Source organism: Xenopus laevis, chromosome 2S (genome assembly GCF_017654675.1).
Source record: "Xenopus laevis strain J_2021 chromosome 2S, Xenopus_laevis_v10.1, whole genome shotgun sequence".
NCBI lineage: Eukaryota > Metazoa > Chordata > Amphibia > Anura > Pipidae > Xenopus > Xenopus laevis.
Window position 1 is genome coordinate 99,180,894 of NC_054374.1, and position 21,632 is coordinate 99,202,525.

The 21,632-nt window shown below is 35.3% G+C and overlaps 1 protein-coding gene across 1 annotated transcript in view; it reads left to right on the top strand.

Annotated features, from left to right (window-relative positions):
* Positions 1–21,632, top strand: part of dmd.1.S (dystrophin, gene 1 S homeolog) — a 935,293-nt gene that overhangs the window by 267,176 nt on the left and 646,485 nt on the right. The window contains exons 33-37 of the mRNA XM_041584187.1: positions 4,538–4,708; positions 9,136–9,315; positions 10,442–10,570; positions 11,066–11,236; positions 14,853–14,975. Coding sequence (XP_041440121.1) covers positions 4,538–4,708; positions 9,136–9,315; positions 10,442–10,570; positions 11,066–11,236; positions 14,853–14,975 — 774 coding nt within the window. The remainder of the gene's footprint in view (positions 1–4,537; positions 4,709–9,135; positions 9,316–10,441; positions 10,571–11,065; positions 11,237–14,852; positions 14,976–21,632) is intronic.

Here is a 21,632-nt window from a genome sequence, read left to right on the forward strand (position 1 = left end):
AATGTAAATGAAAATATAAACCTGTCTTACATGTCAAATCACAAAGTTATCACAACAAAGAAATGCAGATAAAATTATGTAGCACTAGTTTGATTTAAATGTAGCTGCAGGCTTGCCAGCAGGGTGTTAGACCATTACCTACTTCTACTCTCAGTTTATTGTATATAAGAAATGTTACAGCATACATTACTTTAATCTGTTTTATTGCTGTCTGCAGGACTCCCTGTGCATTTAGCATTAGTGTTAAGTTATTTTTATCTGAAACCAACACAGGTCTTTTCATGCTATGTGCCTTGATACAGGAATAATATGCTATAAAACTAAAAATGTTTCAGGTAGGAGAACATGGGCTAATTTAAAAGGATGGCTAGGGAGTAGTTCTTAATTAAGCTGCCACATTGCTTCAACCTTTTTTATTTAATGACATTTGAAGTAAGACATCTTGTTTAATAAGAATAAAATAATGAATATTAACAAATCTCAATAGGATGCTTTCTGCTGTCAGTTTTAAATGGAAGCATGGGAGAAAAGGAAAGGGAGAAATCTACAGAGCAATTTTTAGAAATTCCCTATGGCATTACAAGAATGGTTCAGGTCATAAAGATATCTGACTTTGTGAATAGACATGAAGGAAAGGAAGATTTACAATGATAAAAAATATAAAGATTAAGAAGTTAAATAAAAAGTCACAGAAAAAAAGACAGCTAAATAGTCCCTTATTTGGTCCAAAACAAAGTATAGGAACAAGTGTCAAAATGTAATTTTTCTATAAGTTGTCTTTGAAGGACTGAGTCTGAACATTAACAACCCCAGTTAGATATTTTCCACAGCATGTCACAGCACAGAACACCAGACTCTATGAAATATGAAAATTGCTTTTTATTTTCATTTTACATGGGTGTTAGAGCACCCTTAAAGCAGAATTCAACACACTCAAGCCAATCTTTATTATGTTTTCCTAAGATGAACTAAAACAAAAAAAGGCAGATCATAAACTACTACTGAAGTGATATACTGTATATGCTGAAATGTGAGTCATTCAAGCCTTTGCTTCATGATGAATATTATCATCGAATTCTTAAAAACTTTCAGTGACTTTTTGGCTCAAATGTTTACTTGTATATATGTATGGACTTGCTACTTTGCAACAGTCATTTGACTCAAAAAAATAATCAGTTAGTGGCCTTAAATCCTTTCTCTTAAATCATAGTACAATAGCCTATTAGTTTGTATACTCAAAAAACATGGAGAGAAATTAAAGAAATAACTATTCAGATGTTGGATATCTAATTATGTAACTTGACATTATCAGTTTCATTTTTAGAACTAGAAAAAGTGCTTCTGTTTTTTTATGCAGTGCATTAGTAAAACAATGTGAAAATTATTTTAAAATAATTGAGGAGGTTGTTTTATCAAGGCTAATATGATTCTCATTCATTATAACAAGTGAGGACTGGCAGTCACCAAGAGTACACTACCAGTTAAACAACAGGGGTCTGATCTAGGGTTAATTTGTTAAATGATTAATACATGTAACAAGTGTGTAAAATCATCTGCTGAAAATGATTGGCTAAATTCATTTAAGGGAAGACTTTGACTTTGTCTGAATGGCCCTGACACAAAAATGTACATGTTCTTTTTGATGAAGCTGTCTGTTTTGATCTGCCCAGATGATTCAATGAAGACTGGTATATTTACCAAAACATAGCCAGGGCTCTGCTGGAAAAATGTAATTACTCTGTGTTTTTAAATGAAACATTTAAGTGGTTTCTGTTGTGTTCCTGATATTTTCCATTAACAATGTTACACAATTATTTAATCCATTATAGCTTAGGAGTTAAGTGCATGTAACTGGAGTCATATTGATACCAGTAATTATGTTTATACCAAGAAAATTGTATTTTAACTGTAAATAACTTCTCCCAGCAGTAACATGTTTATTAGTTGAAGGGTCAGACCTATTCTAATTAACAGTTGTAAAACCATGTAATTAATGTCAGTTATCGCAGAGTATGTCAATATTTCTAATCAAAACCCCTTCTGGAATCTCTGATAACAAAATAGACAACGACTTTTTATTTACAAATTTCATATTTCCTTGTTCTCATTCTGGTACACGTAAATGAATATCATGAATTGGTACTGGGTGTTTTGCATATACAGTATGAAGTATACAGATCAACAAACAGGCATTTTTCTTTTTTAGTTTGAATACTTTGATAGCCCATGGGATAGTTTCTCTATTTCTTCCTTGACCCAGTTTCCATGTGTTTAATCTTAAAACCTAACTAGCCAGTTTGAACAGAACTAAAGATTGTAAAGATGTAAAAAAAAATTTACGTGCGTGATTTTTTTTTTATCACACCAAATGCATTAAAGTCAATGTGGCAACTTTTTTGTCTTGACGACAATTTTGCTGCAAATTTTTGCCACAGTTTTGTAAAAAAATTTTCAGATGGCAAATGTGGAATTTCACCGCAAATCCATGCCTGGCCACAAAAATGTGCTCATCGCTAATCATGTCAGATTCTCTAAGAATCTAAATGTATGCAGTGCATTACATTATCAGATGCATTACTGTAGTCAGAGGCACTGCGCCAATGGGGCAAGTTGGAAAACTCGCCTCAGGTGCCACCGTCCAGTAGGTTACCAAAAAAGCTAGTCCTGGTACATTTAAGAGCTGAATTTCCAGGTTTTAAACCTGAAATTTAGCTTTCTAATTTAATAGAGCACTATTGCACTCTCTGCACTATCGATGTGGCCAGCGGCATAACTATAGAGGAAGCAACTCCATGGTCGCTAGGGGGCCTGGACCACGGGGTCAGTTTCCTCATTAGTATTAAAATTGCCTCAGCCAGCAGAGCAGCGCGGTAATGCACACTGAGCCTCTCCAAATGTTTTTTTCATCAGGAGGAGCCCGGTGCTGTCTTGTTTCACCCCCCTCCCTGCTCAGGAAAAGGAAAGCACTGGGAGGCAAGGGGGGCGGCATTTCAGGAGCTGCATTATGTGGCTCCTAGCTTAGAAATGACACTGACTGTAGTTAAATTAAAATAAAATAAGCAATAAATGATTTAGTGCGTGGCCATGCTACACACAACTTTGATAGATGCAAGAAGGCTTACATATAATAGGTAATAGTGTCATTCTCTTACAAAATCTACTCATTAAATTGTAATGGATTCATATGCCATTAGAAATGCTAGAGCTACTTCAAACTATAACTCTTTAAATCCTCAGACAATATGAATAACTAATAGGATGGTCGATATTACAACCAGATGCACCTTGCAAACAATATTCATCTTGCAGTTACTTTGTCTTATAATTACTAAATAGCTCACATACTGTATATAATGATGGGTCAACAATTAGCTTATTACACAAAATAAGCAACAATCATTAAAAAAAGTAAAAATGCCTTTTCAAAAATAATCAACATATGCAATTCTTGAGAAGTAAACACCCTCTAGGTGGCAGTGTTTGAATTATTTTTGAAACAAACAAAGTGTTCATTTTCCACTTAGGATTTTAAGGGAATTAAAGAATTAAGTGGTTGCCTTAATGAAATGTAACAAAAATGTAATATAATAAATAAATTATGCATATTCTGATTTTTTTTTTTGAAAATAACCATTTGTGATTTCAACTTTCTAATCATCTAATAAAAACTGCAATTTCTCTAGAGAAAATAAAAATAATGTGTGATTAAAAAATACATATTCACTTGTAACAAAGGCACATGAATACCTTTTATTTCAATAATCGCTTGCCAATATTAGCTAGCTCCTGCTTTTGTGTTTGTTTGGCTGTGTGCACATAAAGTAACTTTTATATGCACTTTTAAAACAGTGTCTGGACAGACAGGCATGTAGTATAAGTACAATTGAATGTGCTGGCTTTGAAAGAACATTATTTCCATGCTAAATTATAATTAAAGTACAGTATAAGGAATATTTCATCATGTTTTCTTGAAGCTGAGTGAAATTTACTGTCACATACTGTTAGGCATTACATGTTCTTGTGTTCATACAGTATTTATTATCTTTGTAATATTTGTGTGCAATGTTTTTTAATAAGACTCTATAATATAATATTTTTGAGCTGAAAACAAGCAAAGTATTTAAAAACTGCAAGCAGGGGGGGGGGAGATACAGCTAACACAATTGGGACACAACTGCACTTGTAAATGTTCATGAGCCCTATAATGTTTATATCAAGCAGCCTTTTTCTTTTTATACCACTGGAGGCCACTGTTTTCCTCAAATCTATACTGCTGGTAAAATGAATTGCTCTGATGATGAGCGGCACAAGTATGAACATAATTCAACTTAAATATACTTATATTTGTAAGTACTGTATGTTACGCAAGCTCTATGCTTTTGTAATTCCAAAACAGAATTTTGGATACTGTATGTTTTCATTGCTGGGACATAAGTTGAAATTGATCTCTATTAGAAAAAAATGTAACATTTTTAATAAAATCTGATTTTGTTTGTTTCACAAGCCAATGTTCTGCAGTACTGTATGTCTTTTTCAGGTGACAGAAGGAAAACAAACCCTAGAAAAGTGCCTAAAACTCTCCAGAAAACTGAGAAAAGAAATGAACAGTCTGACAGATTGGTTAGCTGCAACCGATGTGGAAGTAACAAGGAGATCTGCTGAGCAGGGCATGCCCTCAAACTTGGATGAAGGGTTAGCCTGGAGCAAAGTTAGTGCCATATATTATGATTAATATATCACAACCACAACCAAACCGGCCAGGTGCCCTAGGCAACCTGGCCGGCCACAGCGCCGGCTGTGCGTGCACTCAATTGCGCATGCGCGAAACTGCGCTTCAGCGTGCATGCGCGAAACTGTGAAACTGCGCTCCAGCTCGTATGCAAGAAACGGTGTGCGCATGCGCAGGAACACGTAGATGCGACAGTCGGGGAGGGACAGGACCGGACATGGGGTAGGCAACTGAGCGAGTACATGCCTGGCACGCCCCCAGCTTTGCGCCCTAGGCACGTGCCTACTCTGCCTACCCCTAGTTCCGGCCCTGCAACAGCAAGCTATGAAAATAACTATACCATTTATGATAAAACTTCAGGTCAGAATCTGTATGCCATTGTAACATGTGCACTAACCCACAATTTAAGAATCAAGTTAAAAATCCTCTATCCTGAAGATTTATGTTGCAATGAGTTAAACTCCTGAAAATCATGACATGGGCAGGGACAAATACCTGCCTTTTCCACCCAAACTGGCCTAGGAATAACCAACTCGCTCACCATACATTTTATTTGTTGGAGTCTTTATGTCCACAGCTTTATTGCACAACAGATCATTTAACAATAGATAACACATATATCAATAACTGTTATATTAACAACATTATAAACATACAAATATGACAGTGAAATACCATTAACATTTTATCCTCCGCAAGGCCCCTGGCAATGGACCCAATTAGGTACATGCAATCGTTAAGCCACCAGCCGCTTGTGCCTTCTAGCATGATGGGTACGCAGGACTGCATGCTACCCCCAATACAACATACCCTCCCAGAGACCACCGCTCTTAGAGAGGAACACCACCAACCAAGTTCTATTAACCAACTTGGTAAAACTCCACTTAATTAACTCTCCCCATTGCCAGGGACCCGCCGCCCGGCTGTGACAACGGGCTATTCCCTCTCATAACCTCTTGGTTAGTCAGCTCAATACTCACCATTCCACATCAACTTATCCTGTGCCCCACTACCCAGGCCACAATTGTGACAACTAGCACAAAGGGAAATACTAGGGAGGGAGGGTGGGACTCCTTTTCTTCTTCCAAAATGGATGCCCTCCTTAGCAGTTAGTGCTACACATCCACTTACAACTCCACCCCCCAACTACGTCACTAACCCCCTGCTAATCCCCTGCCAGGCAGCTCTGTCCCGCCCCTGTCATGCACCCTTTGCCAGCATGCACTGTCCTGGGGTTTCACTTTTAGACTGATCAATGAATGTCAAAACAGGGCTCTAAAACAATATGACTGTGCTTTTAGTGGCAGCTGTCCTATCCACTTCAGGTAATATTGCTCCTGGTTATCAACCCAGTTTGCATCCAATGTTGAAAGTGATAAAAAATAATTAAATCTACATTAAAAAGTTTGCATACATTCTAGAAATGCTTGTTTTTTATTGCCAAAATATAGAGACCCATTTTTTTTGTAACTTCTCTTTAGAGGCCCATTTTTTGAGGTTTGTTAATGGTTTCAAATTTAAGGATCAGAAAACCTCTTAAAGGACAAGGAAAGGCAAAAAATAAAATCCCATTTTACTTTAATGAAAAAGAAACCTATATCCAAAATACTTTAATTAAAAAATGTGTACCGTTTTTATAAGAAACCTGACTGTATGCAGTGAAATTCTCCCTTCATTTACAGTTGTGGATAGGAATTGTCAGATGGTCCGTAACTTCTGAGCAGGGAAACAATCATTTATAGCAGGGGGAGCCCCCGCCTTTCTTACCAGCCATGCATAATTCAAGCAGCTTTGTTTATGATGATCTCTTAGCAGCCCAGACCACACTGAGCATGTGCAGGGTCATAGTCAGTCAAAGATGTTTAACAAAGTTACAAGATGACAGCCCCCTGTGGCCAACTTTGAAAGCATAAATCATTTGTTTGATTAGGCTTTGTGGTGCAGTAAGTTCATGCTTATGTTTAGAAAAATACAGCATTTCTAGCATTATTCTATTTAAGACTTTCCTTGTCCTTTAAAGTCTGAATTGATAATGGTCCAATAGGATCAGCTCAGCTCCCACTGACTTCTATAGGACCTTGACACTTTTTTACCTGTTGAATTTTTGAGTTTTTTACAAAACCAAATTTTAACATTTAAAAATAATATAGAATAATATAGAAAAAAAAACAAATTTTTAAAGATTTGTGAAAAATGTTTTTAAATGTTAGAGTAGTCATAAATCTGGCCCTTAACCCCACGTCTCATGATTGTTTATGCCTGGAAGCTCACTCAGGACAAATAATAATTAGGACAATCATTTTAAGAGAGTATGCCCCTTCCTTGCACTCAAAGAGTGGGACTTTAGACCCTTCTTATGATTGTAATGTATATTATTTTATTGAAGATGCAGAACCTTTTTGCACTACATTCTTTACAAAATATATGTATTGTCCCTTTAAAGCAGTAAATTACATTAATTAATTCTGGAAGACCAGTTCTCATCAACATAGAGATTTGTTTTTTATTTTTGATTTAAGGGGAAGGATCTTGGCAAGACGCATTTCTTTACCTCAAAAAAGCAGTTAAGAAGTTGTCAGTTTTACTTACTAGTCTTTGATATTTTAAGCATCCCATGAGGTTAGTTCCCAATTGCAGTTAGATATTTTGTCTTCACCCCTTACATTTACACCCTTTATGTCTCCACCCATTACATTTACGCCTTTTTTTTTTTCGAATGAATTTCGAGCTATTTTTTGTGTACTTCGACTAGGGAATAGTCCAAATTCGATTCAAATTTGAAAAAATTAGAAAATTAGAATTTCGAAATTTATGTACTGTCTCTTTAAAAATTCTACTTCGACCATTCGCCATCTAAAACCTGCTGAATTGCTGTTTTAGCCTATAGCGGGACCTCCTAGAACCTATTTGAAGTCAATTGGGGGGAAAACTTTGATTCAAATTCAATGAAATTAGGTATTATTTTGATTCTTTCAATTTGAATATGGCCAAATATTGGACCTATTAGATCAAAAATGGACCTATTAGACAAAAAAAAACTTCAACTTCATTTCGGTTGTTTTTTTGAATTTGAATTTCGAAGTTTTTTAAATTCGAAATTCAACCCTTGATAAATATGCCCCTAAATAATGTAAGGCTTTACAAATTGGATATCCCAGTACATATTTTAAATGATCAGCCCCCCTCTAACCACTACAATATATAATGGCCTTATTATAAAAAGCAAAATGCATAAAATGCAACATATGTGAACTAACTTGTCAATCACTCTTTAAATCCTAAACCAAAACAAATTATGGCATTTACAAACTCTGGTAACCTATCCTGTGTTCCTTCTGCTGAAATGGCATTCGTACTCTCTCATTTATTCCAACCTTTCAAGGAAAGCTGACTTATTTTAAATTACACATAACAATTGCCTAGCAGCAGGGAAAAGATCAACTTTAAATTATTCATCTGGGTCATATCTACTTTTATAAATAGCCAATAACGGTGTCGTAGGACTGAATACAGCTTTGCTTATTTGAAGGAAAGCTAATGCTTATATAAAAGCTGTTCTTAGATAAAAGAGCTATTTGTAACCTTCGGAGATAAAGTAAATCAGTGTGTATACTAAAATTAGTACTACACTGCTGATCCGGTCAATTAGCATCAGAGAACTTCTAGTTTTATTTATAAACATAATTGTATCTGGTGCATAACCTATACTGCTGTTTTACTTTGCCAGTGTATCACTTGACTCTGCACCCTTAATCATCTGGATTCAGAGGGCCAATATCCTACTGGTCACAGTTCTGATTACAATTAGCTGCATTGTCTGTAGCTAAACGGCCAGCGATCCTGTTATTTCATAGCCTATTGAAATGATTTCCTGCAAAAAAAGTGAAAAGTTGTACTGCAAGTGACACATTTACCACACATTTTTAATTTTAATACATTTTAAATAGGGTATTCTGGGTCATTGGAAGACTGGGTGTGTGTGTATGCTGATGTAGGTTGATATCTCTCTTTCTAAAAATCTTTTAGAAGGTAAAATGAAGTTAAATCATGCCATTTACTGTGTATGAATTTATTTGTGGTAAATATAATACCATTGTGAAATGCTGACTACAACAGTAGTCATTGCAATGGATGGGAGTAAAAAATTATCTCTGTAAAAAAATTACCCCATGTGTCATTGCCAGTCAATATAAAAAACATCAACAATTTAGTGGCCTGAGGAAACCCAAATCAATACAAAAAAACAAACAAACACAGATTTATTAACCTTTGTAACAAAACGGTAATCAAAGATATACAATAATTGTTTAGGCAAAAGAGGTAGAACATATAGCTAAGAACATATGCAACGGTTAAGTAGAATAAGAGTAACAAATAATTATTTTGTGTTTGTATTTTCATACCAGTCAACACATAAGGAGATGGAGAAAAGACAGCAACAACTGAAGAATGTTCAGGATTTAGATGATTCACTAAGGACACTGCTCGGAGGAGAACAAAGTCTCGTAGATGATAAACTTAGCTTTCTGAACAGCAATTGGGTCGCTGTAAAATTGAGGGCTGAAGAGTGGTTTCGCTTAATATTGGTGAGAGGGCTTTTTTCTGACATTACTGTGTGAGCAGTAACAGTGTGAACAAAATTAAAAAATATTTTGTTAAGTTGATAGAATTAGTCACTCTTTGCTGTTGTATACATTTTTTATTTGATGGCAGGCAAACATAAAAATTGTACATTCACCCTGCCCATTTCAATTATTATATGTGATTTTGCTTTATTTGCCTTTCTCAGTTTTCTCAGTATTTTACTTCATCGCAATCTTAACAATTTCTACAAAGTGATTCTATAAGTGCTTCCTTATTTTATCTTTCAGTATTCAATGCGCCAAGCTATAATAAATGTATGTTTACTCAGTGTTATCTATTAACTATGAAATGCATGCTAAAGTCTTGAAGCTTTCTCTAATATATTTTGTTAAATTAAGACCATGAAAAAATTTATTGGGGAACATTTTTATTTCAACAAACAACAAGCCACAAATTTAAAACCACATACTGTTTTTACCTAATGTTAAGTACTGTATATATTTTCAGTTATGCACAATGAACTGGAGTTTTTTTTAGGAATGAATATATTTGTTCTAACAGCTCTATACTGTGAGGTTAATAAAAATTAATATGAGCTTTATCTAATGCAAACAAGCAACTTTCTAAATATATGTAATTAAACCTTCTGTACCGTTTATGAAATAATCAAGAAAGACAATGTTTAGTATTCTCTCTTCAGGAAGGAGTCAAAGCCAGCAGTTCTCTGATACATTGTCTATGCAAAGAGAAGACACCAGTGATGTATCAGAGCTTTATTTTAGTTATGTACTGTATGTATGTTTTTATATTTTTATTTCTATAGCACAGTACTGTACAGCACAACATATAGGGGTCTTTCAATAATAAATACAAGGTACAGTTACTTTACAGATTAAAAGCTAAGTGTCTTAAAGACAAAATAATGGACATCCTTGCTCTGTAGAACTTACAATCTAAGTTCTGTCCATTAAACGCTGACTGCTGCATAAAATGAGATGAAGCGAGACAGATTGCTGAAAGGAGGTAGTGAAGAGTAACTTGAAGAGTTCCCCTTTACGTTGAACACTAAAACATAATTATGTAGTCTTAGAGCATACAATAACAGGGATCTTTTTTTTTGTTTCATAGCAATATCAGAATGAAATGGAATCTTTTGACCAGGGTGTAGCTACAATTACATCTTGGATGTACAGAGCTGAAATACTTTTGGACGAGTCTGAAAAACAGAAGCCACTGCAGAGAGAAGAAACTTTAAAGGTATTCTCTTCAATAATGGAATACCTATGCTTCACATATTGTAGTTTGTTGTGTTGCACAAAGAGAACACAGTTTTGCCTACATTAGAAAGGTGGAAATAACTTAATCAGAACACACTTAAGAAAACACTTGTACTTCATATTACAAAAAGACAGTTTACTAAATAGTCTTTGTTTTTGTGACAATCAGACATTTTCAAAATGTGTAGCTAGTCAGTCTTGATTATAAAGGGTATGTAAAATGAAATAAGGATATTCCAAGAAGTCAGAACCTGTGACCTAGACATTCACATTTATTATTGTGCTTAAATCCATTTACCATCAGAGTGTAAAGTGATAGGCAATACTGATAAGATACAAACTCGCAAGGGCACTGTTTCTTAGCAATATAATGGAAAATATGCTTTCACTTATCATGCCTGATGTGAACACACACTCTTTCTATTTATTACTTATTTGTGTTTTTATTTATTTTTACTTTCCTGACGGACTACAGGTCATAAAGGCTGAACTGAATGATATGCAGCCAAAGAAAGATTCTATACATGAAAAAGCTGAAGATTTAATGAAAAACCATGGTGCCCACTGCAGGATGTTGGTAGAATCAAAGTTGTCTGATCTTGACCAACGTTTTACTGCAATATCTCAAAGAATAAAAAGTGGCAAGGTATGCAGGAATGTTTCAAAAGGGATTTTGTTTAAAACAGAAAAATCACTAAGTACTGTTAAATTATATCTAGAGAATGTTGTTTTTTTTTTAAATCTCAGAGCCCGACTCAAGGATTAATAACAAGGAGTCAGATTACAATAAATACTTTTGCCAGCTGAAGCCACTGTCAAAATAGTGTATGAGTTTCTTGAAATAATAAATAACTATTTCTATCCACTTTAGGAATGAGGATGAAAATGTATTTTTACACACAAACATACTTATTTATATATTTTTAATATTTTTCCCATGCAATAAATTTTCAAGTTCCAGATAATTATGTAGGTAGAACATACAATATTTATTATTTTAACTATTATATTTTTTTTTGTAATCACTTTTTTTCTAAATTTCACGTAGTACAGTAATTGAACATAAATCTGCATGTTTTTTTTTTACCTTCCTAAAAGGGTCCAAATGGTGGGGTTAAACAGTTGTAATTTCATTTTTACCTCTCTTCTTGTGGTGTATCATGTTTTCATCCTTGTTCTAACTCTTCTATTACTTCATAGTTATCAGACTGTCACAAGGCTGAACCATTGAAAGCCAAAGTGGTCCAGTTAAAAAATGTTCATTTAAAAAAAAAGCATCTCATCAAAGAAAGCCTTATTTGTTTCATACCAAAAGGTCATCATAGGCAAAGAATCAAAAAGTCAATACAGTAATTAAAGCTAAAACAGCAATCACAGTGCTTGTTAAAAATATACAATTTGACCAATAACAAAGAGCTTTACAAAACAGTGAACCACTCTCCATAATATATATATATATACACATTTGCACAAACGTAATTTTTTAACAATCTAAATTATTACCGTCTTACCTGGTGAAGTTACCCTATTAAGTGCTATTGGATGCCCTTCATTTCTGATTTCCTGTTCATCTAGTACCTATGTATTAGGTTAGAGGTTACATAAGACTCTATTAAAGTACTAATCATACATGTAAAGTTTGCTTCAGCTCTAGTAACCCAAAATAGCCAGACAGATGTTTTATTTCAAGCAGTAGTTGTCTAGTAATTCAAAACAATCAATGAGCAGTTAGCATTTACTGGTCAGCTGTTTGAAAGCAATCATCTTGCTATGTGTTAAAAGATGTGAATAAACAAGTGCTTCGTATTACATTCTTCTGTATAAATGTTGTATCATTTATTACATCCCAGGTAGGCTTCTTAGCAATGGGGCTGTCAATAAAGATTAAGATTCCACTTTGCACAGCAGATATACGGTCCTGAACTCAGTTCTAATCTGAGTGCTGAGTTTAGAAATTCACCCCATGTTTTTACAGAGGGCAAAAACACAGAAGTATGTTAACGGTCTTCTAATGAACCAGTGACGTATGTTTTTGTAGAGTTGTGTGCTTTTCCACAGAAACAATTACTGGTGTGAATGAAACTACCAACTAGTGTTCTGCTTTAACTGTTTGATTTTATACACTATCAAGCTTGTCGGTATCAACCTGGAAATAAAAAACAGGTTGATGGGTACCTAGCATATCAAAAACACAAACTCCTAACATTTCTTCTGATTTTTAGTTAATTGTATTTTATTATAGAATATTTATATAGAAAATATTTTGTTATAGACCATCCAAGCCTTTGTATGAATACAAAAATATTAAATCATTATAGCTAAAGAAAACTCAAATACATTTTTATCAAATTGTGAAACATATTTTCATATATCATTTCCCCAAATTACATAAATATATAGCCAAAATGTGTTTACATTTCATAATGGCACTGTCAAAAATATTTATTATATTTAGTAATGATTTGGTTGAACCTGCCTTCATCAGTGTTGATAAATTCACACTTCGGTTTTTTAAATTCAGCTTGTTTTTTTTTTTTAAATCTGATAAGGTGGCACACTGCTGCTAGTATCATTACTCATTGCTTATGAAATGAAAACAGGGGCTTTGTGTAATGATTTGTTTTTCAGCGCTGATAAATTATATTTGTAATGTAATGGGTTTTCATCTTGCTGTTCTTAATCGAAATAAGATTAAAGCCACTTACCACCTAGAGTAATACCCATTATGTGTTCATTTAAATGGTCCTTTTATTAGTTCATTTAAAAAAGGCAGGTGTTTGAAATAAAAATGAGGCCTTACTAAATCAAATTATCATATCCTTTGTGGTTGTAATGACTGAATAAAGTAGCTCATTGACTGAGTTTCACTTTGTGAGTATGTGTGTTCCTTGCTAATGTATAACTTTAAGATAATTCTGTTTGTCAACAATATAGCACTTTTGCCCAAAACATAACTGAGAAACTTTAACCATTATTAAATAACCCACACTTGCATTGCTCTTATTCACTTAACAACAATTATGCATCCTAAGGCATCGGGCATTGTGATATATATATATATATATATATATATAAATATATATATATATATATATATATATATATATATATATATATATATATTGTGACAACTAGACCTGTAGGGGTACCTGGGTCAGTGTCTTGGGGCCGCTTTCCACAGTCTTTTAGGGTAAAAACCAGTCACAGTAGTCGCTCCTCTTAAAGGCAAGTGCCTGCAGTTTATTCTGTTACACAGTCTTTAGTAACAAGCAAAACAAAACAAGGAAAAATAAACCCTTGCACCAGAGCGCTGACTAAACACAGTTGGCAGCCTAACTACAGTTGGGTGGCTTGCCCAACACCAACTTAAAACAAAAGAATCAAAATATAACACAAAAGTTTGGTAATCAGTACCTTCCTTGTGCAGTGCAGCTTCTGCTCTCTCTCTCACTCTCAGGTGGGAGAGGTCCCTCTTCCCAAGGTCAGTCAGGTACTTTAGCTGCAGCAATTACCTTGCAGCTTTGGTCTGTATTAATTAATCCATGTTCCAGGGTGTTGTATTATATAACACCCTGGGAGAAACATATCGCCCATCTATAACTAACCCAGCTGCTTTGTTACACAATATATATATATATATATACAGGAATAGCGACACTCACGGGTTGTTTGTTCTGTATTCTCCTGACGAAGATCCCTGTGGGGGATGGAAACGTTGAGTCTCCAATAAAGTATCACATTTGTTAATATGTGATACTTTACATGACTGTTAAAGGCCTGGAGTGGAGAGGGATGCCCAAAACCATACTTACCAATGTAATTTCACTACCTTTTGTTGCGACCAATCTGTTACCAACCTCCCCATGTTTGCTGGCACCCGGGCATTTACACAGGAAACGGAGTGCACCTTTGGGACTTGTTTATATATATATATATATATATATATATATATGTGTGTGTGTGTGTGTATGTGTGTGTGTATAAACAGTATATACAACACTGTATGTATATATATATATATATATATATGCAACTGTAGCAGTCTTAAACTGCTTCTTAATGCAGTATGCATTTGTGTTTTATAATATATTTGTAGAGTATAATGTTTACAATATAAAATGTAATATGTATAATTAATAAACTATAAGGATAGTAGAAATTGAATGAAATACAAAAGTTGAATAACATGCTGTTAAAAACAGCAACTTATTTATATTGTGAAATAGCTTGTGTTCTAAATAAGCTTTACCTTATTTCTACAGGCCTTGGTTTATTCAAAGGCATTGGAGCAATTTAATTCTGATATACAGAAATTGCTTGAACCATTGGAGGTAGAAATTCAGCTCGGAGTGAATCCTACAGAAGAAGACTTCAATAAAGATATGGTAAATTAGTTGTGATGGAGCTCTGAAATGGCAAACAGAGAATAAGAGAAAATACTTTGCTCAGATACAAAAACTTCTTAAACACCTTTACAATCTACATTGTTATAGTCACTAGAATGTTGTGTGAGCTCTAATAGGCATCTGTAAACAAGCATACTCTTCAAGTTTAAGATGTTATTTCTGTATACAACTGCACATACCTACAGTACATTGATTTGATACTTCAGTATGGTCAATTTATGCTAATGAATTCATTTCTAAGTCATAGCAAATAGAAAATTTCTTAAGAATGCAAAATAAGGATTTATAGAAGCACAAATGCCATCAATGTAGATTAGAATCTTGAAACCGACAGTCAAGTGGTATTTAAAGAATACTAATAATTATAAAATGCTTTAATTTAAATTCTGCTCCATATATAGATTTTTTTAATATGTACTGCAAAAGTGACTTATCTCTTTTCTTTTTTCTAAATTGGGTAGTTAGTCGTGAAAAGCAAATCTGGACTGCTGGGTCAGTTTTGAAACTACGGGGCAGATTTATCAAAGGTCAAGGTGAATTTTCAAATGAAAAAAATTCTATTTTCGAGGTATTTTTTGTGTACTTTGACTAGGAAATAGTCCAAATTCGATTCAAATTTGAAAAAAAAATGTACTGTCTCTGGACTTTGAAAAATCAAAGATTTTTTTTAGGAAAAACTTTAGATTGAATTCGATCTAATGCACTATTCCTTTGAATTTGTCTGAATCATCATCATCATCATTATCATCATCATTTATATGTATAGCACTGACAAGATATGCAGTGCTTTACCTTAGTTATAACAAACAGGGAATAAATGGAGGATAACAAACAAGGGTTACAGAGTACAATAGGATTAGAGGACCCTACAAATTAGAGTTTACAAAGTAAAGGTTAGGGTACAATTTAGAGATTAGGATTTTAGAAACAATTTTGTGATTTTTGATACAGCAATTAATGATTAATTAAGGTACATTAGATAAGCCTCTTTAAACAGGTGGGTATGTAAGGAGCACTTGAAAGTTTGGAAAGAAGGAGAAAGTCTGACAGCTCGAGGCAGAGAGTTCCAGAGAAAAGCAGAAGCCAGAGAGAAGTCTTGTAGACGAGAATGGGCAGAAGTGATGAGAGGAGAAGAGAGGCGAAGATCAGAAGCAGAGCGAAGGTTGCGTGAAGGAGGGTATTTGGAGATCAGAGATGAAATATAGGGAAGGGCTTCATTATTAAGGGCCTTGAAAGTGAGTGTTATTAATCTGAATTTGATTCTAGAGGAGATCGGGAGCCAGTGAAGGGACATGCATATGGAAGCAGTTGATGTTGAGCGGTGAGATAGATGAATGGGTCTAGTGGTCACATTTAGAACAGATTGGAGTTGTGAAAAGTGACTTGTTGGAATACCTGTGAGGAGTAAGTTGCAGTAATCAAGGCAGGAGATGATGAGAGAATGAATCAGTATTTTAGTTGATTCTGAACTGAGGTATGGTCGTATTCGGGCAATGTTGCGCAGTTGAATTTGACAAGATTTTGCAAGTGTTTGAATGTGTGGTGAAAAAGACAGATGCAAGTCTAGGATAACTCCTAGGCAGCATGCTTGTGTGGTGGAATGAAAGGTGGTGTTGTTTACTGCGAGTGATATCTGAGGGACAGGGGAAGATCTTAGAGGAAATATAATGAGTTCTGTTTTTGAAAGGTTCAGTTTCAGGTGGTGCTGTGACATCTAGGAGGAGACAGCAGAGAGACAGTCTGTAACTTGGGAAAGGACAGAATTATAAAGATTGGGAGTAGACAAGTAGAGTTGGGTGTCATCAGCATAAAGGTGATACTGAAGTCCAAATGACTGAATACGTTTTCCTAGCGAAGTTGTATAAGTGAAAACAGCAGAGGGCGTTTTTCTTTTTTCTAAATTGGGTAGTTAGTCGTGAAAAGCAAATCTGGACTGCTGGGTCAGTTTTGAAACTACGGGGCAGATTTATCAAAGGTCGAGGTGAATTTTCAAATGAAAAAAATTCTATTTTCGAGGTATTTTTTGTGTACTTTGACTAGGAAATAGTCCAAATTCGATTCAAATTTGAAAAAAAAAATGTACTGTCTCTTTAAAAATTTGACTTCAACCATTCACCATCTAAAACCTGCCGAATTGCTGTTTTAGCCTATGGGGGGCCTCCTAGAACTTATTTGGAGTCAATTGGTGGACTTTGAAAAATCAAAGATTTTTTTAGGAAAAACTTTAGATTGAATTCGATCTAATGCACTATTCCTTTGAATTTGTCTGAATCATCATCATCATCATTATCATCATCATTTATATGTATAGCACTGACAAGATATGCAGTGCTTTACCTTAGTTATAACAAACAGGGAATAAATGGAGGATAACAAACAAGGGTTACAGAGTACAATAGGATTAGAGGACCCTACAAATTAGAGTTTACAAAGTAAAGGTTAGGGTACAATTTAGAGATTAGGATTTTAGAAACAATTTTGTGATTTTTGATACAGCAATTAATGATTAATTAAGGTACATTAGATAAGCCTCTTTAAACAGGTGGGTATGTAAGGAGCACTTGAAAGTTTGGAAAGAAGGAGAAAGTCTGACAGCTCGAGGCAGAGAGTTCCAGAGAAAAGCAGAAGCCAGAGAGAAGTCTTGTAGACGAGAATGGGCAGAAGTGATGAGAGGAGAAGAGAGGCGAAGATCAGAAGCAGAGCAAAGGTTGCGTGAAGGAGGGTATTTGGAGATCAGGGATGAAATATAGGGAAGGGCTTCATTATTAAGGGCCTTGAAAGTGAGTGTTAGTAATCTGAATTTGATTCTAGAGGAGATCGGGAGCCAATGAAGGGACATGCATATGGAAGCAGTTGATGTTGAGCGGTGAGATAGATGAATGGGTCTAGTGGTCACATTTAGAACAGATTGGAGTTGTGAAAGGTGACTTGTTGGAATACCTGTGAGTTGTAAGTTGCAGTAATCAAGGCAGGAGATGATGAGAGAATGAATCAGTATTTTAGTTGATTCTGAACTGAGGTATGGTCGTATTCGGGCAATGTTGCGCAGTTGAATTTGACAAGATTTTGCAAGTGTTTGAATGTGTGGTGAAAAAGACAGATGCAAGTCTAGGATAACTCCTAGGCAGCATGCTTGTGTGGTGGAATGAAAGGTGGTGTTGTTTACTGCGAGTGATATCTGAGGGACAGGGGAAGATCTTAGAGGAAATATAATGAGTTCTGTTTTTGAAAGGTTCAGTTTCAGGTGGTGCTGTGACATCTAGGAGGAGACAGCAGAGAGACAGTCTGTAACTTGGGAAAGGACAGAATTATAAAGATTGGGAGTAGACAAGTAGAGTTGGGTGTCATGAGCATAAAGGTGATACTGAAGTCCAAATGACTGAATACGTTTTCCTAGCGAAGTTGTATAAGTGAAAACAGCAGAGGGCCTAGAACAGAGCCTTGAGGAACTCTGACAGAGAGAGAGAGAGAACGTAGTAGAAGTAGAGTTAGAGAAGGCAACTTTAAAGGAACGGTAAGACAGATAAGATGTAAACCATGAAAGAGCAGTTACCTAGTTAGTTACATAGTTAAATTGGGTTGAAAAAAGACAAAGTCCATCAAGTTCAACCCCTCCAAATGAAAACCCAGAATCCATACACACACCCCTCTCTACTTTTAATTAAATTCTATATAACTATACTAACTATAGAGCTTAGTATCACAATAGCCTTTGATATTATGTCTGTCCAAAAAATCATCCAAGCCATTCTTAAAGGCATTAAATGAATCAGCCTTCACAACATCACCCGACAGTGCATTACACAACCTCACTGTCCTGACTGTGAAGAACCACCTACGTTGCTTCAAATGAAAGTTCTTTTCTTCTAGTCTAAAGGGGTGGCCTCTGGTACGGTGATCCAGTTTATAGGTAAAAAGGTCCCCTGCTATTTGTCTATAATGTCCTTGAATGTACTTGTAAAGTGTAATCATGTCCCCTCGCAAGTGCCTTTTTTCCAGAGAAAACAACCCCAACCTTGACAGTTTACGCTCATAATTCAAGTCTTCCATCCCTCTAACCAATTTAATTGCATGTCTCTGCACTCTCTCCAGCTCATTTATATCCCTCTTAAGGACTGGAGTCCAAAACTGCACTACATACTCCAGATGTGGCCTTATCAGGGACCTATAAAGAGGCATGATTATGTTTTCATCCCTTGAGTTAATGCCCTTTTTTATGCAAGACAGAACCTTATTTGCATTAGTAGCCACAGAATGACACTGCCCAGAATTAGACAACTTGTTATCTACAAAGACCCCTAGATCCTTCTCATTTAAGGAAACTCCCAACACACTGCCATTTAGTGCAAAACCTTGCATTTATCAAAATTGAACCTCATTTTCCAGTTTGCTGCCCAGTTTTCCAATTTAGACAAATCACTTTGAGTCTGAGAACAGGATCCTTTTTTGAATAGAGGCACCACATTAGCAATTCGCCAGTCTCTCGGCACTATGCCAGATCTCAATGAATCCTGAAAAATTAAGAAAAGAGGTTTGGCAATCACAGAGCTAAGCTCGCTAATTACACTGGGATAAATACCATCTGGCCTTGGACCTTTGTTAATCTTAACATGTTCTAGTCTCTTTTGAATTTCTTGTGGTGTGAACCATGCATCATTAGTTGTATTACTAGAATTTGTACTATTAAGAAGGAAACCTTCACTTACTGGTTCCTCATTTGTGTAGACAGATGAAAAATATGAGTTCAGAATCTGCGCTTTATTTTGTTTTCATCAACCAACTGACCCCCCTCTGATAGTAAGGGTCCCACCCCTTCCTGCTTCATTTTTTTTACTATTAACATATTTAAAAAATAATTTTGGATTTGTTTTACTGCTTGCTGCAATATCTTTTTCTATATTAATTTTAGCTTGCCTTATAGCTTCTTTGCATGATTTATTGGCCTCCTTGTATCTTATAAATGATTTGGCTGTCCCAGCTAACTTGAAAGCCTTAAAAGCACGTCTTTTCTTACCCACCTCAACACCAATGCTTCTATTGAACCAAAAAGGTTTTGCTTTGCAACGACGTTCCTTGCTTACAAGTGGAATATACTGACAAGTACTGTATATTTATTAAGCAGCATTTTAAAGACTTCCCATTTTTGTTCCTTGTTTAACCCTGTGAAAAGCATTTCCCACTTAATATGTTGCAGAGATGACATTATACTGTCAAAGTTTGCACGTCTGAAATTTAATGTTTTAGTTACTCCCTTATAGAATTGCTTCTGCAACAGAATCTCAAAGGAGACCATGTTATGATGATCACTATTCCCTAAATGCTCACCCACACAAATATTAGAGATGAGTTCAGTATTGATAGTTATTACAAGGTCCAAAAGAGAGTTATTCCTAGTAGGTTCTTGAACGAGCTGGAATAAAAAGTTGTCATTCAGCATATTTACAAACCTACTAGCTTTTTCTGTCTTAGCAACCCCATTACCCCAGTCAATGTCTGGATAATTGAAGTCACCCATAGCAACAACTTGACCCAGCTGTGAAGCCGCTTGTATCTGCAAGAGTAGCTGGGCTTCATTCTCTACACTTATACAAGGTGGTTTATAGCATACACCAATGATAATTCTTTTTGTTACCTTTTGCCCAGTCAAAATCTCTACCCAGAGTGATTCTACATCCTCACCAGTGTCAGATATTGGTATTTCCTTAGCGCATGGCTTTTATTCAGGCTTTACATACAAACACACTCCTCCACTCTCTGTCACTCCTCAAAAGGGTGTAACCATTTAAATTCACAATCCAGTCACATGTTTCATCCCACCAGGTCTCAGTGATACCAATTATATCATAATTTTTAGAGCATGCAATTAATTCTAGGTCTCCCATTTTACCTGACAAACTCCGTGCATTTGCCAGCATACAACGGAGGTTACTACTTTTACTTTTGACATTTGCATTACTTAATGGAGAATTATATGTTACGTTAGTATTATTCTGTGTCACAAATGCCAGCTGAGTATAGAATGTCTAGGATGAGTGTGTGGTCAACAGTGTCAAAGGCTTCAGAGAGATCTAGAAGGATTAGTATGGAATAGTGACCTTTAGACTTTGCCAGTAGAAGATCATTGGTTACATTGGTGAGTGCAGTTTCAGTTAAGTGTGTTGGGCGGAAGCCAGATTGAAGGGGGTCAAAAAGGGAGTTGTGAGTGAGAAGCTGGATCAGGCGTTTGTAAATACGGGCTTATTTGATCAAAAACTGACCTATTCGACCAAAAAAAACCTTAAACTTAATTTCTGATGGTGTGTTTTAATTTGAATTTCAAAGTTTTTTCAATTCGAAATTCGACCCTTGATAAATATGCCCCTTAGATGTTAAATGCTTGGAACAAAATGGGGCATACTGTAAATGAATGAATAGATGCATCCAGTGCATGTGCATTCTCTTGAACTATGAGCTGGGGCATTTTATTTTCAAAAGCTACATTTTCAAAAAATGTTGTGATAAGGTGTTTATGCAATGCATAAAGGAGCATATTTATAAAGAGCCACAATTGGGTGGTGGTACAGTATGAAGATATGAAGAACTGATTTTCTGCCTTTTTCCATGTTTGGGAATTACACCCAAACTGATCTTAATCAA